The 22,453-nt window shown below is 40.9% G+C and overlaps 1 protein-coding gene across 3 annotated transcripts in view; it reads left to right on the top strand.

The window, feature by feature from the left end:
- The first annotated feature begins 3,914 nt into the window (after positions 1 to 3,914).
- The window catches only part of slc35f4 (solute carrier family 35 member F4), a 227,834-nt gene continuing 209,295 nt past the window's right edge, over positions 3,915 to 22,453 (top strand). For 2 of the 3 annotated variants that reach the window (XM_062968652.1, XM_062968650.1), the window contains exon 1: positions 3,917 to 4,375. In XM_062968652.1, the coding sequence (XP_062824722.1) occupies positions 4,273 to 4,375 (103 nt within the window). In that variant the 5' untranslated portion in view covers positions 3,917 to 4,272. Of the gene's footprint in view, positions 4,376 to 22,453 lie in introns of all 3 variants that reach the window. The other variant, XM_062968651.1, reaches the window with a different exon arrangement.

Raw genomic sequence — 22,453 nt, 5'->3', positions numbered from 1 at the left:
AAACCCAATAGTTGTACAGCCGCAATGTTGGAGCCATTAACATGTCCTTCCTGTCAATGTGACCCAATATTGATGGAAATGGTAAGCAACAATGGGAGGGACAGGACATCCTGTGATATGTCCCAGATCCAGATGCTATTCTCCTGCTGTGATTGTAAAGTACTACACTTGCATGAGAAATCCCCACATCAGTGCCATAATCATGGTTCAGAGATTTAGCACATTAGTAGCAGAGAGCAAAAGAGCAATTAGCAGAATGTTGAACACCTGGAATCGCTCCAAAGCCTGGGAGGATTAAACAGGATTTCTACTGGAGCTGAAAAGAAAATAGCACTGACACCTGGCAAGTGTCTCTAAAGAAGGTGATCCAGAGATAGGGAAGGGATGCTATGGATCTCCCACTATTGTCACCTGTACTGAAATTGAAATAAGGGAAATGACTCTCTGTATTGATATACACATTTTTCTCCTGCTAGATCTACCAGCATTAAGATTTGGTTGCCTGAAGCAAAACAACAAGATGGTGGCCTCTCATAGGCAGAAATGAATCTGACCATCAATCACACTTTACGTCAACACTAGGAATGGGGCAGTGCCTTCCATCAAATTTGAGGTCAGAGCATCAAGGTATTTCAATGACATTTCCTCCTCCATGTGTTTTGAACTAGGAATTTTGAACTCACGTCCTGTGTTTACTGTATTTTAATATATGTATGTCAGATAAATTTATTTATTTATTTACAGTATTTATATTCTGCCCTTCTCACCACGAAGGGGACTCAGGGAAGATTACATTATATACATATAGGGCAAACATCCAATGCCCATAAACACATCGAACCGAGACAGAGACAGACAGATGCAGAGGCAATTTAACCTTCTCCTGAGGGGATGTTCGATTCTGGCCACAGGGGGGAGCAGCTGCTTCATCATCCACTCTGACGGCACTTCCTCATTCCAATGTCGTAAATTAGTTAAACTTGCCTCCCCACTTTTATAAGTGGTACCTTATTTCCTACTTGATAGATGCAACTATCTTTCGGGTTGCTAGGTCAGCAATGAGCAGGGGCTATTTTTTATTTTTAATTGACAGGTGCTCACCCCGCCACGGGCTGGCCTCGAACTCATGACCTCATGGTCAGAGTGATTTATTGCAGCAGGCTGCTCTCCAGCCTGCGCCATAGCCCAGATGTGTTTTAATGTATGCATTTCACATAATATTTTATGTGAAATCTGTGAGAAGAGGCAGATTAAAAGTAACAACAACAACAATGACAACAACAGATTTCCAGCCCCCAGAATCCCCAAAAATTGAGCAGCCTGCCTAGAACTTTTGATTGGTTTCCACCTGGATGACAATGTTTGAAAATCACTGTAGGACAATTAGTGTAGACCATAGTTTTCTCCACTATTCAAGGGAAATCACTTGACTTTTACAGTGCTGCAGATCCAGATTCAAATGCTGCTGATCCACATGGCTTTAGATCGGGAAATCCTTCCTATTATTTCCTAAGTGTGGGCCAAATGGCTCATGGGTCATACATGGCCCTATAAATATATGTGGGGATTTGCAAAAAGACACCATGACGCAATGGGTTGATTGGAAAGGCATGTGTCAGCAGCTGATTGGCTGAGCCAGCCAGGAATCAACATTCCGATTGGCTACTGTCTCTGGCTTGCTGCTGAGAGAAACGGTTTTAACTGCCATTTTCACCTTGAAGAGTGAAGAGAGGACTGACTGGAAACAGGAAGGAAATGGCTGCTAAATCTTTGAAGCCTGATTATTTCTAAGGCAGATGAGGCATATTTAAAGACTGTTTAAAAGGGCTGTTTATTCCCCCTGTTCTCTGTAAGAATTCAGAGAGACTGCTGTATATATTGTTGCCCGATTTGACCTTTTGAACTGAAGTAAAGTTACTGTTACTTGTTACACAAACCTGAGTGACACTTTATTAAACTGCAGGGTATATTTTGGTTGAGAAACAGTGGTAAAGCTTCTATTTAATTATATCTATAACTCCCAACAATATAGTCTTTGAAGCATGCAAAAGCCTCCAAATTCCACTATTTCAAACAATTGAAAACAGTCTGGATCAACCCAAAGGTAGATACAGATGAAGCTATTTACCTTCCCCAATTATCATAGATCTTACTTTTGTTGGCAGTTGATCATAAAATTACACAGGAAGGTCTAAAGCATACCTGTGCAACCTTTGGTTCAAAACAGGTGTTTTGAATGTCATATCAAATAATAATAATAATAATAATAATAATAATAATAATAATAATAACCTATGCCTCAAGTACCACCTCCCTGCAGTTAAGAACTGGTGGGATCACAAACCTGCAAAGGTTGTGGAAAATGAACACGCAAAGATACTGTGGGACTTCCGAATCCAGACTGACAAAGTTCTGGAACACAACACACCAGACATCACAGTTGTGGAAAAGAACAAGGTTTGGATCATTGATGTTGCCATCCCAGGTGACAGTCGCATTGAAGAAAAACAACAGGAAAAACTCAGCCGCTATCAGGACCTCAAGATTGAACTTCAAAGACTCTGGCAGAAACCAGTGCAGGTGGTCCCGGTGGTGATGGGCACACTGGGTGCCGTGCCAAAAGATCTCAGCCGGCATTTGGAAACAATAGACATTGACAAAATTACGATCTGCCAACTGCAAAAGGCCACCTTACTGGGATCTGCACGCATCATCCGAAAATACATCACACAGTCCTAGACACTTGGGAAGTGTTCGACTTGTGATTTTGTGAAACGAAATCCAGCATATCTATCTTGTTTGCTGTGTCATACAACGTCGTTGTGTCAATAATAATAATAATAATAATAATAATAATAATAATAATAACAACAACAATAATATGCTTTATTTATAGCCCACCCTATCTCCCCAGCAGAGACCATTGGTTAAGCTGGCTAGGGCTTCTGGGAGGTGGAGTCCAAAATGCTTGTGATGCAGCAGCTAAAACGCCAATATTATTCTAGGACAGTGGTTCTCAACCTGTGGGTCCCCAGGTGTTTTGACCTACAACTCCCAGAAATCCCAGTCAGTTTACCAGCTGTTAGGATTTCTGGGAGTTGAAGGCCAAAACATCTGGGGACCCACAGGGTGAGAACCACTGTTCCAGGCTGTATCAGAAAGAGTCTAGATCCAGAGAACCCTTAGCTTTGTCAGATCTTATTTGGAATAATGTGTCTGGTTCTGGGCACCATAATTCCAGAAGGACATTGACAAGCTGGAATGTGCCCAGAGAAGTATGACCAAAATGATCAAAGGTTTGGAAACCAAGCTCAATGAGGAGTGGTTTAGGAAACTGGGTAGGTCTATATCTGGAGAAAAGAAGGCTGAGAGGTGGCATGATAGCCATGTTGAAATACTTGAAAGGATGACACATTGAGGAGGGCATTGACTTGTTTTATCCTGTTCTAGAGACTAGAACATAGTGGAGAAATGGATTAAAACTTCAGGAAAACAGAGTCCACCTAAATATTAGGAAGATGTTCAGACAGTAAGAAAGTGGAATATGCAGTCATGCAGTGTGGAGTATTCCTCTTCTATGGAGGCGAGATGGTTATCTGTTGGGAGTACTTTGATTGTGTATCACTCAATTTTGGGCTGGATGGCCTTTGTGATCTAACCCATTTAGGATTCTAGGAAGGTTTGTTAGGAATGATGGGAGTTGAAGTCCAAAACACTTGGAGGGCCTAACTTGGCCCATGCCTGGAATAATCAAATCAAAACTCCCATGGTTAAGTCATGTTTGTTGTCACCCCCTTTGAGGATGTTTCCCTTTGGGGCTGGTACCCCCTAACACCCCCAAGGAGGAGGAGAGCAACCTAAGTCTTGCAAGGAAGTTTCCTCGCTCCTCCTCTTCCTCCTCCTCCTCCTCCTCCAGCCCAGAAAGAGAAGGAGGAGCGGGGGAAGAAGACTCTCCGCCCCGTGCGCCAAAAACTGCTCTCCAAAAACTTCACCATTTGGAGCTGGGGAGAGGGGAAGCCGAGGGATGCTGTGAAGAGGAACACAAGATTGGGGGGCTGAGGGTTGTTTGCTAGCCTCCTAAGGAGCTGAGGAAGAAGAGGAGGAGGAGGAGAGGAGGAGAAGAAGAGGCGCCGGGAGTCTCCGCGCTTTGCTGCAGCCGCTGCGCCAGGGCACCAAGCCGTGCGCCTTCCTTGGCGCCGGCTTCTCCTCCTTCTCCTCCTCTTCCTCCTCCTCCTCCTCCTTTCCCCCTTTCCCCCTTTCCCAAGGCTCCGCATGGATGTCAAGGCGGCGCCCAACGGGGTGGCCACCATCGAGGACCGCATCCTGCGCATCACCGGCTACTATGGCTACTACCCGGGCTACGCCAGCCAGAAAAGTAAGCGCGCAGGGAAAGCGGGGAGAAAGAGATGTGTGTTGGGATTTGTGTGTGTTGTGTGGGATGGGAGAGGGCTGTGGGGTTGTCCAAGGCTTTCATGGCCGGGATCACAGGGTTGTTGTGTATATGGCCAAGTTCCAGACGTATTCTCTCCTGACGTTTCGCCCACATCTATGGCAGAGGTGGTGAGGTATATGGAGAAGCTGTGGGGTTGCTTTCGGATCTGGGAGTCCCGCAAAGGGGCTGGAAACTAGCTCCGTCTTTTGGGAGAGGGCTGTGGGGTGGTCGAAGGCTTTCATGGCCGGGATATATGTTTTCCGGGCTGTATGGCCACGTTCCAGAAGTATTCTCTCCTGACGTTTCGCCCACATCTATGGCAGAGGTTGTGGGGTATATGGAGAAGCTGTGGGGTTGCTTTAAGATCTGGGAGTTCCGCGAAAGGGCTGGAAACCGGCTCCGTCTTTTGGGAGAGGGCTGTGGGGTTGTCCAAGGCTTTCATGGCCGGGATGTGTATTTTCCGGGCTGTATGGCCTTGCTCCTGAAGTATTCTCTCCTGACGTTTCGCCCACATCTATGGTAGGGGTTGTGGGGTATATGGAGAAGCTGTGGGGTTGCTTTCGGATCTGGGAGTCCCGCAAAGGGGCTGGAAACTAGCTCCGTCTTTTGGGAGAGGGCTGTGGGGTTGTCCAAGGCTTTCATGGCCGGGATCACAGCGTTGTTGTGTGTTTTCCGGGCTGTGTGGCCACGTTCCAGAAGTATTCTCTCCTGACGTTTCGCCGACATCTATGGCAGACGTTCTGAGGTATATGGAGAAGCTGTGGGGTTGCTTTCGGATCTGGGAGTCCCGCGAAAGGGCTCCTCTCCAGCCTCTTTCCTCTTTTTCCTCCCTCTCTATCCCACGCATCTTTCTTGCTTTTTAAAAATGGTCTGCGGCTGTGACAGTGTCACAAGTAGCGTAGAATAGATAGATGAGATTCTGGATGGGGTGGAAAGATGAACCCTGGGCCATTCTTGTGCCTTTCTTCTTCCCTGAACCTCATCTCTTTTCTGCACCTTCTTTGCACGCTCCGTTATTCTTATCCATCCAAGGATTTGGGCATTTGCTGCTTCTCTTCTTGTGTTTGTGGCTCATGAGGTCTTGGGAAGAAAAAGGTGCTCTTTTTTGTAACTGTGCCTCTGCGTCCCCGTGTCTCGGCAGGAGAGAGCCGCGTCCGCACGTACCAGAGGTTTCCTTGCTCGCTCTGGAGCCTTGCCGCATCGGAGGGCAGTCCTGGAGGAACGCGGGTGTTTAGGACGCGCGTGGGAATAGAGCTCGCGTGTCAGGGGGGCGGGGCGGAGAGGCAGGAGGAAAGGAGATAAAACATGCGGGTTTTGGATGGCTCATGAAAGCAGACACTGTCCCGGGACGATTCAAGACACATATAAAATGATTAAGGGTCTGGAGAACACCAATAATAATAATAATAATAATAATAAGAAGAAGAAGAAGAAGAAGGAGGCCTTCTGTCTCCTTCTTCAGGGTCCCATTCAGGAGAAGACCTGGCTCTGGCGCACGAATGGGACCCTGAAGAAGGAGACAGAAGGCCTGATCCTTGCAGCCCAGGAGCAAGACATCAGAACAAAGGCAATTAAGGCCAAGATTGAAAAATCAGCTGATGACCCAAAATGCAGACTGTGCAAGGAAGCTGACGAAACCATTGATCATATCCTCAGCTGCTGTAAGAAAATTGCACAGACAGACTACAAACAGAGGCACAACTATGTGGCCCAAATGATTCATTGGAACTTATGCCTCAAGTACCACCTCCCAGCAGCAAAGAACTGGTGGGATCACAAACCTGCAAAAGTATTGGAAAATGAGCACGCAAAGATACTGTGGGACTTCCGAATCCAGACTGACAAAGTTCTGAAACACAACACACCAGACATCACAGTTGTGGAAAAGAAAAAGGTTTGGGTCATTGATGTTGCCATTCCAAGTGATAGTCGCATTGACGAAAAACAACAGGAAAAACTCAGCCGCTATCAGGACCTCAAGATTGAACTTCAAAGACTCTGGCAGAAACCAGTGCAGGTGGTCCCAGTGGTGATGGGCACACTGGGTGCCGTGCCAAAAGATCTCAGCCGGCATTTGGAAACAATAGACATTGACAAAATCACCATCTGCCAACTGCAAAAGGCCACCCTACTGGGATCTGCACGCATCATCCGAAAATACATCACACAGTCCTAGACACTTGGGAAGTGTTCGACTTGTGGTTTTGCGAAACGAAATCCAGCATATCTATCTTGTTTGCTGTGCCATACAACGTCATTGTGTTGATAATAATAACTTTATTCTTGTACCCCACCTCTATCTCCCCGCAGGGACTCAGGGCGGCTTACAAATGCAAAAGAGTATATATACAAAAACATCAAATACCGACATGAAAAATTAAATGAAAACAAGCCCTGGCTAAACATGCCCAGCTCTTTAAACCGCTCCTCATAGGGCTTGTTCACAAATGAAAAATTAAAACATGCGATTAAAATCAAACCATTAATAAGACAAAGTTAAAACACATTAATAAAAACATAAGGATGGGCTGATCAAAGTGCACTAAGTGAGACTTGTAAACATGGAGGAAGTTAGAAGTGCAATAAGAACATGGGGGAGAACCCAAAAGTGAGTTGAACCCTGAGGCTATATGGAGAAATTACCCATGCGGATGCAACGATCAAGGATAGCCATTTGTACAAGAATTTAACATTCAAGAGGGTGGTACTTATTCAAAAGCCAAGTTTTCAGAACAAGCCCTATGAGGAGCAACTTAAAGAGCTGGGCATGTTTAGCCTGCAGAATAGAAGGCTGAGAGGAGACATGATAGCCATGTACAAATACGTGAAGGGAAGTCAAAGGGAGGAGGGAGCAAGCTTGTTTTCTGCTGCTCTGGAGACTAGGATGCAGAACAATGGCTTCAAACTACAGGAAAGGAGATTCCACCTGAACATTAGGAAGAACTTCCTCATTGTGAGAGCTGTTCAGCAGTGGAACTCTCTCCCCCGGGCTGTGGTGGAGGCTCCTTCTTTGGAGGCTTTTAAGCAGAGCCTGGATGGCCATCTGTTGGGGGTGCTTTGAATATGATTTCCTGCTTCTTGGTAGAAAGGGGTTGGACTGGATGGCCCATGAGGTCTCTTCCAACTCTATGATTTTATGATTCTATCTACACTGTGGCATTAACACCAGGGCTCAACGCTGTGGGTTCTTGGGAGATGTAGTTTGTCAAGTTTGTCATAGTCTTCTCTGCCAAACAGACCTGGAGCATTATCAAACAACAACTCCCATTGTACCACAATGAGACCAGTGGTTCCCAACCTTTTTTCGACCAGGGATCCCTCTCCAACATTAATACCAAAAGGGTTACAATTTAGTTTTTGGCCAACTTTCCATTCGGTTTTGTTATTTGTGGTGCTGATTCAGAAAATTGCATTGGATTGACCACATCAGCTCAAGTTTCTGATACAGAACATATGCCATCTAGCAGTCGCCACCTGCTTGCCCACAGAAAACCATATTTAATAATCTAGAACTGGTGTTGTCTTTCCAATGCAATTTTCTGTATCAGCACCCCAAAATAACCCCAGGAATAGGCCTAAAAAAGAAGACACCAAAGAAAAAAAATATTTTTTATTTGGTTAGGCAGTGTTATTATCCATAGTAGTAACCATGAGGACCATGTTTTAGTTCTTGGACCACTGGTGTTCCACAGACCACAGATTGGAAACCACTGGTGTAGATTCACTCTAAAGGGGAAGGTGTGGGAGATTGATTGATTATCAACAGAAGTTGGACATTTTGGTTTTTGGGGCTATGTGTGTCTGTGCTTTCAAGTCGATTCCTGATTTGTGGTTGCCCCGTAATTTCACAAGATTCCTTGGGCAAGCAATACTCAGAGGTAGTTTGGACAATTATCTTGGAAATAGACCATAGCACCTAGTATTTATTGACTGTCTCCCATCCGAGTTCTAGCCAGAGTTGACCCTGCTTAGTTTTCCAAGACCAAATAGGATGTGGTGCCTTTTGGGTATTTAGGCCATAGGCCCCAGAATCCCGTACAGTAAGTATATATCTTTGCATTCTCTGCAGTTGCCAGCTATGTGAAACTTGGCCATTCAGTAAACTTCACTAAATGTTATATACAGTAGAGTCTCACTTATCCAACACTCGCTTATCCAATGTTCTGGATTATCCAATGCATTTTTGTAGTTGATATTTTCAATAAATCGTGATATTTTGGTGCTAAATTCGTAAATACAGTAATTACTACATAGCATTATTTCGTATTGAACTACTTTTTCTGTCAAATTTGTTGTATATCATGATGTTTTGGTGCTTAATTTGTACAATCATAACGTAATTTGATGTTTAATATGCTTTTCCTTAATCCCTCCTTATTATCCAACTTATTTGCTTATCCAACGTTCTGCCGGCCCGTTTATGTTGGATAAGTGAGACTCTAATGTACATCCATAGAATCCTAGAGAGAGCCCCCTGATGGCACAGCATGTTAAAGCACTGAGCTGCTGAACTTGCAGACTGAAAGGTCCCAGGTTCAAATCCGAGGAGCAGAGTGAGTGCCTGCTATTAGCTCCAGCTTCTGCGAACCTAGCAGTTCGAAAACGTGCCAATGTGAGTAGATCAATAGGTACTGCTTCAGCAGGAAGGTAACGGTGTTCCATGCAGTTATGCCGGCCACATGACCTTGGAGGTGTCTATGGACAATGCTGGCTCTTCAGCTTAGAAATGGAGATGAGCACCAACCCCCAGAGTCGGATACGACTGGATTTAACGTCAGGGGAAATCTTTACCTTACCTTCTTTAGAATCCTAGAGTTGGAAGAGACCCCAAGGACCATCATCCCAACCCTATTCTGCCATACAAGCATACCCAATCAAAACCCTTCCAACAGATGGACATCGAACCTCTGCTTAAAAACCTCAAGAGAAGGAGACTCAAGCATTCTCCAAGGTGGCATATTCCACTGCTGAACAGCACTTACCTTCAGGAAATCTTTCCTAATGTTTATGGAACGTTGTGGAATGAGCAGTTTCAGATAATCTAATCACTGTATAACACAATGATGGGCAACCGTTTGCACTTGGTGTGTCAAAATTCACCAAAAAACCTAGCATGACTTGTGTGGTGTGTCACTTTGAGAAAAAACAACAACATAATTTTGCAATATGTATAGTTTAAATAACAAAAATGTATAATTGTAATATATAACTGTATTTAATAAATCAAAAACTATTTACTACCATTATTTCCATGTACAACAATCCATGGTACCTCTTGCAGTTTCCATGCTGATTTCTCTCTTTTAGTTTCAAAGTTGTCATGAATAGTGAATAATATAATAATAATATAATGGTAATAATATGATAATATACTAGAATAATAATAGAATAATAATAGAATGATATAATATCTAAATCCATAATAAAAGTGAAAACCCGTATGTGTGTATGTGGCACAGGTGTCTGCTCACACAAACAGCCTCCGGCCTCCACAAACAGGCTCCAGTTCCCAGGGCTGAGAAGCCAGCAAGTCACTCTTTTCCACTGACATTGCGGTTACAGTGAGCACCATGAACATGCAGCCAAACTCCTGCCAATGCCCCTCCCAAACACTATGGCTCACTACCCAAGGAATGCTTTCGTTTGGGGATAATTTCATCCTAGATTTTGCATTGCCCTCCACCACAGGCAGGCATCCCAGGGTTCTCCATTGCTGTGAAATTTGCATGACCCTGCCTACTGCCCTTCCCTTTCAAATCTGTCTGCATAACAAACAGAGCAGAACTGACCTTACTGGAGGAGTTTGTTGGATTGACTCCACATGGTGGAAGTTGTAGTTCACCCTGCATCAAGTCAGAGCACTGTGACTCCTACTGGGGAATTTAGAGGAGTTGTAGTTCACCTACACCCAGAACGCACTATGAACCCAAACAATGATGGATCTGGACCAAACTTGGCATGCATACCTGATATACCCAGATTTGAATACTGGTGGGTTTGAAGGGGAATTGGCCTAGACATATGGGAGTAGTAGGTACTGGGATTTATAGTTCACCTGCAATGAATGAGCACTTCAAACCCTACCGAGGAGGGACCAGGGCCAAACCTGGCACACAGAGCCCCCATAACCAACAGAACATATTGGACAAGTTTGGGGGAGTTATAGTTCACCTGCATCCAGAGAAACAGAGACCCCCACTGACAATGGACCGGGACCAACTTTGAATACTGGCAGGGTTTGGGGAGGATTGACCCACGATTCTGGGAATTGTCGTTCACCAACTCCAAACTGAAAATACCTAACAATCAAAGACAAATCATGCCTTTTTAAAATAACCCAGGCACCGCAGGGTCCCCAAGCTAGTATATATATAAATGTAATGTGCATAATTCCCATGGAGTAAACAACAAAACCACTGGACCAAATCACACCAAATTTGGCCACAAAAGACATTAGTCATCCAATCAATCTGCAGGCGGCAGCGTGTCAGCAAAAATGGCTAGGCGTGTCAGTGATGACACGCGTGTCATAGGTTGGCCATCACTGGTATAAGAACTACTCCTGCTGAAATCATTCTTCTACGGTGGCTAGTTTGTCTGAACGTTCTCTCTGTGTTCTCTGTCATTCTGGTCCTCAAAAGAAATAGACTTGTGTTCCCAACTTTGTTATTCTGGTCTTTCAGTTTCTTCAGAAAGCAATCAGTAACAGAAATGAAATATACTATCGTTTCTATTTTGTTACGCAGTACACACCAGAGGGTTTCTGCATTTGCTTCCACAAACTTATCTTTCCTCCCTTGCACTTACTTCTCCCTCAACCTGATTCTGGAAGAGAAGATTTTGGGGAGGTTTCCCAGGAGCTATTTTTCAAGGGAGGGAACTGGCAGAGCTGTGGCTGAGTGTAGGCAGTCCCCAAGTTGCGCACAAGAGAGTTTCTGTAGGTTTGTTATTAAGATGAATTTGTGTATAAGTTGGAACAGATACATTTTTTGAAGTGTAACTCCTGCCAAATATATATACAGTAGAGTCTCGCTTATCCAACATCAACGGGGTGGCAGAACGTTGGATAAGCGAAAATGTTGGATTAATAAGGAGGGATTAAGGAAAAGCCTATTAAATGTCAAATTCCGATATGATTTTAAAAATTATTTATTTATTTATTTATTTATTTATTACAATGTTTATATCCTGCCCTTCTCACCCAACAGGGGACTCAGGGCGGCTTACAATAAAACGCATATATAAAAATTATACAGTGCAATATAAATCAGTTAAAATTATTATTAACTTACATCAGTATTCATAAAACACATTATAAAATACAGGTAGGCGTGTTCAGTTCAAAAAACTGGGTCTGTCGATTGAGTTCAGTGTACATGATAATAATTAACGCTGCCAATTATTATTCAAAAGTCTGGCCCTATAACAAAGTTTTAACCTTCCTACAGAAGGATAGGAGGGACAAACAAATCGACAGAAAAAGCAATTCAATACATGGTAACGTTATATAGTAATCACTGCATTTACAAATTTAATATCAAAACATCACAATATATTGAAAACATTGACTACTAAAAGCACTTTATCAGCTACCTTGTGTTTACAAAATTCACATGGTACACTTTACCCAGTCTGTTTTTATAACCTTTCTGTGTTTAAATCATGTTTTTATTAAGTTTGCTATTTTATCTTTATATGTTAATGTTTAGATTTTATAATCATGCATGTCTTTCCTCCATTTGATGTGTTTTATATAGTTACTGTTTTTATCTGGGCTTGACCCCATGTAAGCCGCCCCGAGTCCCTTTGTGGAGATGGAGGCGGGGTATAAAAATAAAGTTATTATTATTGTAATATATAATATACTGTATATACAGTAGAGTCTCATTTATCCAACACTTGCTTATCCAACGTTCTGGATTATCCAACGCATTTTTGTAGTCAATGTTTTCAATACATTGTGATATTTTGGTGCTAAATTCGTAAATAGCGTAATTACTGCATAACATTATTGCGTATTGAACTACTTTTTCTGTCAAATGTGTTGTATAGCATGATGTTTTGGTGCTTAATTTGTAAAATCATAACCTAATTTGATGTTTAATAGGCTTTTCCTTAATGCCTCCTTATTATCCAACATATTTGCTTATCCAACGTTCTGCTGGCCCGTTTATGTTGGATAAGTGAGACTCTACTCTACATATAATATTGATAATAATATTATAATGAAATACAATATTATACTACTAATAATACAATATAATAATATTAATTAAATATTATATATTAAATGTAATGTTACAAATAATATTACCATATAATTATATAGTACAATATAGTAATTTAATGCTCATATTGTGCTATGCTAATATAGTAGAGTCTCACTTATCCAAGCCTCGCTTATCCAAACCTCTGGATAATCCAAGCCATTTTTGGAGTCAACGTTTTCAGTATATCGTGATATTTTGGTGCTAAATTCATAAATACAGTAATTACAACATAACATTACTGCGTATTGAACTACTTTTTCTGTCAAATTTGTTGTATAACATGAAGTTTTGGTGCTTAATTTGTAAAATCATAACCTAATTTGATGTTTAATAGGCTTTTCCTTAATCTCTCCTTGTTATCCAAGATATTCGCTTATCCAAGCTTCTGCCGGCCCGTTTAGCTTGGATAAGTGAGACTCTACTATAATATATTGTATGTTCATTTGATTTGTAAGCCTTCGGGGTGAGAAGAGTGGGATATAAATGTAGTAAATAAATAAACAATTAAAAGGCAGACTGCATTGGATAATACAGAACATTGGATGAGCGAAGGTCAGATAAGCAAGACTCTACTGTATAAGATTTGGATAGCATAGGGAAGGGTGAACATCCCTGTGGTGTTTGTTTTCCTGTTTCACATCACTTTCTATCCCTATGATAATGGGATTTTGAAAAAGCTGAACATGAACCACCAGGGTGATGCAGCAGCTAAAATAGCCAATACTAGGCTGCATCAATAGGAGGATAGAATTAAGATCGAAAGGAGTAATAGTACCCTTGTTTTCCACTTTGGTCAGACTTCACTTGCAATAATCCTGTCTCCAGTTCTGGGCACCGCAATTTAAGAAGGATATTGACAAGCTGGAATAAGTCCAGAGAACAGTAACCGAAATTGTCAAAGTTGGGAAACCATATATCCCTATGAAGCGGGATCTGGATATATTTAGCACGGAGAAGAGAAGGTTGAGAAGTGACAAAACAGCCATATATTTGAAATACAGTAGAATCTCGCTTATCCAACGTAAACAGGCTGGCAGAATGTTGGATAAGCGAATATGTTGGATAATAAGGAGGGATTAAGGAAAAGCCTATTAAACATCAACTTAGGTTATGATTTTACAAATTAAGCACCAAAACATTATGTTATACAACAAATTTGACAGAAAAAGTAGTCCAATACACAGAAATGCTATGTAGTAATTACTGTATTTACGAATTTAGCACCAAAATATCACAATGTATTGAAAACATTGACTACAAAAATGTGTTGGATAAGTGAGACCAGGGCCGTAGCCAGAAAAAAATTTCGGGAGGGGTTTTGAAAATTTCGGGGGGGGGGGGAGGGGTTGAACCCCTAGCACACACTCCTCCCCGCTACAAACCTGTCAATAGCTGCTTGAGATAGTGCCTGGAGGGACTCTTAATGTTTTGTGTCTCATAGACTTAGCATGGGGATTTGGTTAACCAGTTAAAATTCATGAGTAAACCAGATTTTTTTTTATAACCTGAAAAATTTCGGGGGGCGAGGTTGAACCCCTAAAACCACCCCCTTGCTACAGGCCTGAGTGAGACTCTACTGCAATGATGGTCAACCTTTTGCACTTGGGTGTGTCAAAATTCACCAAAAAACCTAGCATGACTTGGGTGGTGTGTCACTTCGAGAAAAAAACCCATAATTTTGCAATATAAATAGTTTAAATAACAAAAATATATAATTGTAATATTTAATAAATCAAAAACTATTTACTACCATTATTTCCATGTACAACAATCTATGGTACCTCTTGCAGTTTCCACGCTGATTTCTCTCTATTCTAGTTTCAATGTAGTCATGAATAATGAATAATATAATAATAATATAATAGTAATAATATAATAATATATTACAATAATATATACAGTAGAGTCTCACTTATCCAACACTCACTTATTCAACGTTCTGGATTAACCAACGCATTTTTGTAGTCAATGTTTTCAATATATCATGATATTTTGGTGTTAAATTTGTAAATACAGTAATTACTACATAGCATTAATGTGTAATGAACTTCTTTTTCTGTCAAATTTGTTGTATAACATGATGTTTTGGTGCTTAATTTGTAAAATCATAACCTATTTTGATATTTAATAGGCTTTTTCTTAATCTCTCCTTATTATCCAACATATTCACTCATCCAACATTCTGCCGGCCCGTTTATGTTGGATAAGTGAGACTCTACTGTATATGTAATGTGCATAATTCCCATGGAGTAAACAACAAAACCACTGGACCAAATCACACCAAATTTGGCCACAAAAGACATCAGTCATCCAGTCAATCTGCATGTGGCAGCGTGTCAGCAAAAATGGCTAGGCGTGTCAGTGCTGACACGCGTGTCATAGGTTGCCCATCACTACTCTACTGTAATATCAAACTGAAGATTTTCTACTGCTCTTGGACACAGGACAATGGATTCAAATGGCAGGAAAAGAAATTCTACCTGAACATTAGGAAGAACTATTTGACAGTGGAATGTGTTGCCTTGGAGTGTGTCAGAGTCTCCTTCTTTGGAGGCTTTTTAGCAGAAGCTGGATGGCCATCTACCAGGAGTGTTTTGATTGAGTATTTCTGCCTGTCAGAATGACTGGATGGCCTTTGTGGACTCTCCCAAAGCTATGGTATTATGATTATATATTTTTTTGCCTAAGAAACCCCATGAAATTGATGGAGTCACCATAAGTCAACAGATACAAGTATATAAAGGACTGGATTGGAAAACCCAAATTGCTCATCATGGCTTTCTCATCTCCTTTTCACTGCTGTATTTCACTATAAAATATGACTTCTATTCCTGCTACTGTAGCAACTTCCTTCCAAACACGCTCCCAGAATGATGGCAAATTCCCGGATTTAGTTCCTGCACTTTCCGATTTTGCACTCGGTTAAAATAAATCAAATTTGGAGGAGTTGGTTTCAAAAGCCTCTTGTCATAATGAGAGCAGACAGAAAATATTCTGGGTTAAACAAAACATGTTTGGATCCCCAAAATAAAATCATAAAAGAACAAGAACAAAGGCGGGGAATTTTCTGTTCTTTTTTAATCCGTCTGGATGGGACCCGAGAGAGATTCACCCGGTTTCCTCTTTGCAAGTTGAAATTGTTTTAAAATTCTCAGTAGGCCTTTGAAGGTTGGTTGCCCAAGGAGGCCATTCATTGTGCTGTATCACTTGTGTTTTTTATGTCTCGTTTGTAATAGCCGTGTTTTTAAACCAGTTTTAATTTTGTGAATAGTTTAAAAATATCTCAACATTAATGTTCGATATACAGTTCAATCTCTGTATCTATAAGGGATACATCACTTGACTTTGTGAAACTGTGGATGATAGTTAAGCTTATTGCAGTAAAGGGCTTCTGACCAAAGACTGCCACAGAGTTGTGCTGATAGACCTAGAAAATGCCTTAAAAGAATATTTTTGGAACTGTGGATATTGATTCTGTGGATATGTGGGTTGCATTATACATTTTGGCTGCGTTTCTCTCCATTGTTTTAAGTTATCATGAATCCTAGACTGGAAAAAAAATTGAGGTGATAATGATGATGAAGATGATGACAACTATGACAACATTTAAGCTCAAAGCAATGCTAGCGTGCCGTTAGCCTTTTGACCACCAGTGTTAGATAATAAGGATTATTATATGGGATAATAATGATATTGATGGAGATGAAGATGATGATGATGATGATGATGATGATGATGGCAATGGCAACAAAACATTTAAGACCAAAGCAATGCTAGTATATTCATGTTTTGATCACCACTGTTGGATAATAAGGTTTATTATATGGGATGATAATGATGATGATAAAGATGATGACGATGACGATGAAAATGATGACAATAACAACAACATTTAAGCCCAAATCAATGCTAGCATAGCTTTAGTGTTTTGGCCGCCAGTATTTGATAATAAGTATTATATGCCGTGATAATGATGATGATGATGGTGATAAAAACAACGACAACAACATTTAAGCCCAAAGCAATACTAGCATGTCTTTAGCGTTTTGACCACCAGTGTTAGATATTAAGGATTATTATATGGCGTGATAATGGTGATGATAAAGATGATGACGACAACAACAACATTTAAGCCCAAAACAATGATAGCATGTCTTTAGTGTTTTGACTACCATTGTTAGATAATAAGGTTTATTATATGAGATGATAATGATGAAGATGACGACGACGATAACAACAACGTTTACAGTATTTATTTATTTATTTACAGTATTTATATTCCGCCCTTCTCATCCCAAAGGGGACTCAGGGCGGATTACAATGAATACATATATGGCAAACATTCAATGCCAACAGAAAAACAACATATATAGACAGACACAGAGACATTTAACATTTCCAGCTTCACGATTCCGGCCACAGGGGGAGCTGTTGCTTCACTGTCCACTAGTGGCTGTACTTCCTCATTCCTTTCCTCATGTTTTGCTGGCAGTTTTATGATGTTGTAAATTAGTTAAATTAGCCTCCCGCATAAAGCGTACCTAAATTTTCCCTAATTGACAGATGCAACTGCCTTTCGGGGCTGCATAGGTCAACAGCAAGCCGGGCTATTTAATGGTCGGGGGCTTAACCCTACCCGGGCTTCGAACTCATGACCTCTCGGTCAGTAGTGATTTATTGCAGCTGGTTACTAGCCAGCTGCACCACAGCCCGGCCCCAAAGCAATTCTAATATACCTTCAGTGTTTTGACCACCATTGTTAGATAAAAAGGTTTATTACAGTAGAGTTTCGCTTATCCAACCTTCGCTTATCCAACGTTCTGGATTATCCAATGCAGTCTGCCTTTTAGTAGTCAATGTTTTTGTAGTCAATGTTTTCAATACACTGCGATATTTTGGTGCTAAATTTGTAAATACAGTAATTGCTACATAACGTTACTGTGTATTGAACTGCTTTTTCTGTTGATTTGTTGTAAAGCATGTTTTGGTGCTTAATTTGTACAATCATAACTTAATTTGACATTCAATAGGCTTTTCCTTAATCCCTCCTTATTATCCAACATTTTCGCTTATCCAGCATTCTTCTGGCCCGTTTATGTTGGATAAGCGAGACTCTAGTGTATATGAGATGATAATGATGGTGATGATGATGACGATTACAACAACAATATTTCAGCCCAAAGCAATGCTAGCATGCTTTAGCATTTTGACCGCCACTATTAGAGAATAAGGTTTATTATCTCTCAGCAGGAAAGTTTTAGTAACTACAGCAGCAGAATTCGAGCATGATAGCCTCTTCCAGTTACTTCACCTCCATGCCAAGAAAAGAAAAGGGATCTTGCATTCAGTTCTTAAAGATGCAGGAATTGTGCCAAGAGGGAAATATAGTCGGCGTCCCTATTCCAGGAGGAAAGGAAAGGTCTGGAAGGTGTCTCGTGGCTTTGATTCAGGAAGAAAAATCACTTACATTTATGCCTGGCCGGTACAAGTTGGATATACTAATTCTAGTAGCATTATATTTTTTTCGCTGAGAAGGAAAAGTGTTTCATCGCTGGTGTGATAAGGTTGTGGCTAATTTTTCTAACTGACAGGTCTTGGCTTCCATCTGACTTCACCCACTGTTGATGGAAATTCAGATGGCGTTTTTCTGCTAATGCATCCAATACAGTCAGTCCTCTATATTCACTAGGTTTAGGGGCACTAGACACCACAAAAGTGGGAAAATTGCAAATAAAAAAACCCAATTTTTAACCTGAGAGAATACATCTCTAGGAGTCCCTAAGTCTTCAAGGGCAACTTCTGACAGAAGCTGACCATAGAGTTGTACTGGAGGGCCTAGGGATTCCTAGAGAGAACATATTTATTAAATTAGTGAATAATCCAATCCACAAAAGTGAAAACTGCAAATGTGGAGGGCCGATCGTGATATGTTAAGATCATGGGAAGTCATTGTAACTATGGTTGAGCATTTCCCAAGTTGTTAGAATACACATGCAACCTGTGGGAAATCGATTTTATAGGTTTAGGGATAATGTTTCCTAAATACTTCTGATGTTGTGTTCCCAAAATGTCATCAAGAGAGAGAGATAGAAGTTGGGCATGTTTAGCCCGCAGAAGAGAAGGCTGAGAGGAGACATGATGAGGTCCATGTATGAATGCAGCCTTTGAAAGGTGCTCAGAAACATCAGTTGGTCCAAAAAGGTGCAGCCAAGTTGATCTTAGATCTCTAGTGGACTCACAAACACACCATACTGAACAATTAGACTTGGGATGCGTTTGCAAATGTAATTTGACACCATTTTAACTGCAATGTCTCAATGTTATCGTGGGAGCTGTAGTTTCGCAAGGTCTTCCCCCCATTTCTGTCAATGGGTTAAATCCTTGTGAACTGCTGACCTGAAGGTTAGGTTGCTGACCTGAAGGTTGCCGGTTCGAATCCGCAAGACAGGGTGAGCTTCCATATGTTAGCTCTAGCTTGTAGGGACATGAGAGAAGCCTCCCAGTAACACATCAGGGTGTCCCCTGGGCAATGTTTTTGGAGGAATGGATTTATGCATTTTATATGTTTTAAGTTTTGTATATTGTCTCATGTGTTTTAATGCCTAATGTAAATTTTTAAAAACAATTTTATGTTTTATTGGATTGTATTGTTGTTTTTATTGGCATTGAATTTTTGCCAGACCTGTAAGCCTTCTTGAGTCCCTTCGGGTGAGAAAGGCTGGATAGAAATGACGTAAACAATAAATACATAAATAAATAAACGTCTCTGTGGACGACCAATTCTCTCACACTAGAAGTGACTTGCAGTATGTTCTCAAGTCACTTCTGATGCAATTAAAAAACAAACAAACTATAACTCCCATGATACCAAAGCATTGAGCCAGCGCAGTTCAAATGGCATCAAACAGCATTAACTCTATAGTGTAGATCAGGGGTCCTCAAACTTTTAAAGCAGAGGGCCGGTCTACAATCTTTCAGACTGTGGAGGGGCCAAATTATCATTTGGAAAAAAAAATGAACAAATTCCTGTGCACACTGGACATGTCTTATTTGTAGTGCAAAACAACAACAACAATGAAAAAACAATACAATATTTAAAAATGAAAACAGTTGTAAACAACATAAACCTATCAGGATTTCAATGGGAAGTGTGGGCCTGCTTCTGGCCAATGAGATAATCAAGTTAATTAGGATTGTTGTTGTGCCTTCAAGTCATTTCAGACTTTAGGCGAGCCTAAGTCTAAAATTATTTATTTATTCCATTACTACATTTATTTACTACATTTATATCCCGCCCTTCTCACCCCGAAGGGGACTCAGGGCAGCTTTATGTACATACAATATATTATATTATTAGCATAGCACAATATTAGCAATGTAGTTATATATTACTACATTGAATTATACCACTATACTGTAATATTATATGTAATATATAACATATAATTTATATTATTATATGGTATTATTATTAGTATTATATTGTATAACATTATAATATTATTATCAATATTATATCTATATACAATATATTATATTATTAATGATATAAAATATTATATTATAAAACTGAGGGCAGGGGCCAGGTAAATGACCTTGGAGGGCCGCATCCGGCCCGCGGGCCTTAGTTTGGGGACCCCTGGTGTAGATCAATGGTTCTCAAGCTGTGGGTCCCCAGGTGTTTTGGCCTACAACTCCCAGAAATCCCAGCCGGTTTACCAGTTGTTATGATTTCTGGGAGTCGAAGGCCAAAACATTTGGGGACCCTCCGGTTCAGAACCAATGGTGTAGATGCATCCTCTTCTAATATTCCTATGAGGTTGGAATAAAAAGTCTTCTTGTTATTTTGTTCTAAGTCCCTCAGCTGCATTATTTATTTTCCACTTGAGGCTGAAATTAATTGGAGAAGGATTATTCTTCAGCGATGAATGGCTGAATGAGTTTTCTTTGTATCGCCTTGTCCAGTTACCAAAAAAAGGGTCGCTTTCAAGAGCCAGGGTGGCGAAATTACCTTTGCGTTGGAAGTTTTCAATCCAGAACAGTGTGTGACCAGTAGCGGTTTGTGTGGGCAGGCACAAATGTGCTTGAGTATGTGCTTTTGTGTGTATGGGGGCAGTATTTGAAATCTCCTTGCCACTGGAAATGACCTGGTACTGCTTGCTTCTTTATGCCATTTCCGAATTTATGAGAAACTAGCTGTGCCCGGCCACGTGTTGCTGTAGCATCGTTGTAACTGGGTTTTTGTTTGTGGAGGCAAGTATAAATGTTGTAATTAGTCACCTTGATTAGCACTGAATGGCCTTGCAGCTTCAAAGCGTGGTTCTTTCCTCCTTGAGGGAATCCTTTGTTGGGAGGTGTTAGCTGGCTGTGGTTGTTTCCTGTCCGGAATAGTCTTATTTTCAGAGTGTTGCTCTTTATTTACTGTCCAGATGGAAGTTTTTTAAATGCAGGTTTTGTTCATTTATATGGTTCCCAGGAACCCTATCTATGCCTCGCTGTTAAAGCCCCACCCACCTAGCTAACATCACCAAGTTTCCCACATGCGTAGTTAGTAATTTTTGGTTTCAGGGGTTTTTCTGTAATTTGGACCTAATTTTATAGGGTTTTCAATGGAAAGACATAGATTGAATGACTATGTCTTTTGTAGCCAAATTTGGTGTGATTTGGTCCAGTGGTTTTGTTGTTTACTCCATGGGAATTACGCACATGCATGGTTAGTAATTTTTGGTTTCAGGGGTTTTTCTGCAATTTGGACCTAATTTTATAGGGTTTTTAATGGAAAGACATAGATTGAATGACTATGTCTTTTGTAGCCAAATTTGGTGTGATTTGGTCCAGTGGTTTTGTTTTTTACTCCATGGGAATTACGCACATTACATTTTTATATATAGAAGACTAGCTGTGCCCGGCCACGCGTTGCTGTGGCGAAGTATGGTGGTATGGGAAATAAAGTACTGAGGAATTGGTGGTAGTTAAGGTAAAGGGTAAAGGTTTCTCTTACATTAAGTCCATTATAAATGGGTGATATAGCTGTGTGGAAGGGTCTTGAGTTTACGCTGCCATATAATCCAGTTAAAATCTGATAATCTGTATTTTATAGGCAGTGTGGAAGAGGCCTAAGTGAGGCCTAACACTGCCTGTCCCCTGGGCTGAGTGGGTTGCTAGGAGACCAAGTGGGCGGAGCTTAGCCTTCTAACTGGCAGCAATTGGATAAAAACAATTATTCCTCTCCGTCTAATTAGGACTTTATTTTTCTTTTCTTTTTGTTGTATGAACGTAGAGGCATGGATGAGGGGTTGTGCTGCCAAGTTTAGTGTTTCTGGGATGTGTAGTTTTGTTGTTTTGTCCTAGACCGAAATTTAATTACCCTTTTATATATATAGATATAGATTATTATATACATTTTTGTACACAGACCTGCTGGTAAATGACTGCATTTTTATTGTTTGGGTATTTTTTTTACTAGGATATAGCTGTGGAAATATGTTTGAGAAGATGCCCGAGACAAAAGGAGCAAGGCTACATCTATACCAGGCATGGACAACTTTGGCCTTCCAGGTGTTTTGGACTCCAACTCCCATCATTCCTAACAGCCTCAGGCCCTTTCCTTTTGCCCCTCAGCCGCTTAAGCGGCTGAGGGGCAAAAGGAAGGGGCCTGAGGCTGTTAGGAATGATGGGAGTTGGAGTCCAAAACACCCGGAGGGCCAAAGTCTGATCTACACAGTAGAATTAATGTGGTTCGATACCAGCA

This window comes from Anolis carolinensis, chromosome 1, assembly GCF_035594765.1.
Source record: "Anolis carolinensis isolate JA03-04 chromosome 1, rAnoCar3.1.pri, whole genome shotgun sequence".
Taxonomy (NCBI): domain Eukaryota; kingdom Metazoa; phylum Chordata; class Lepidosauria; order Squamata; family Dactyloidae; genus Anolis; species Anolis carolinensis.
The sequence above is the reverse complement of the archived record's forward strand: the minus strand, read 5'-3'. Positions and strand labels throughout refer to the sequence as shown.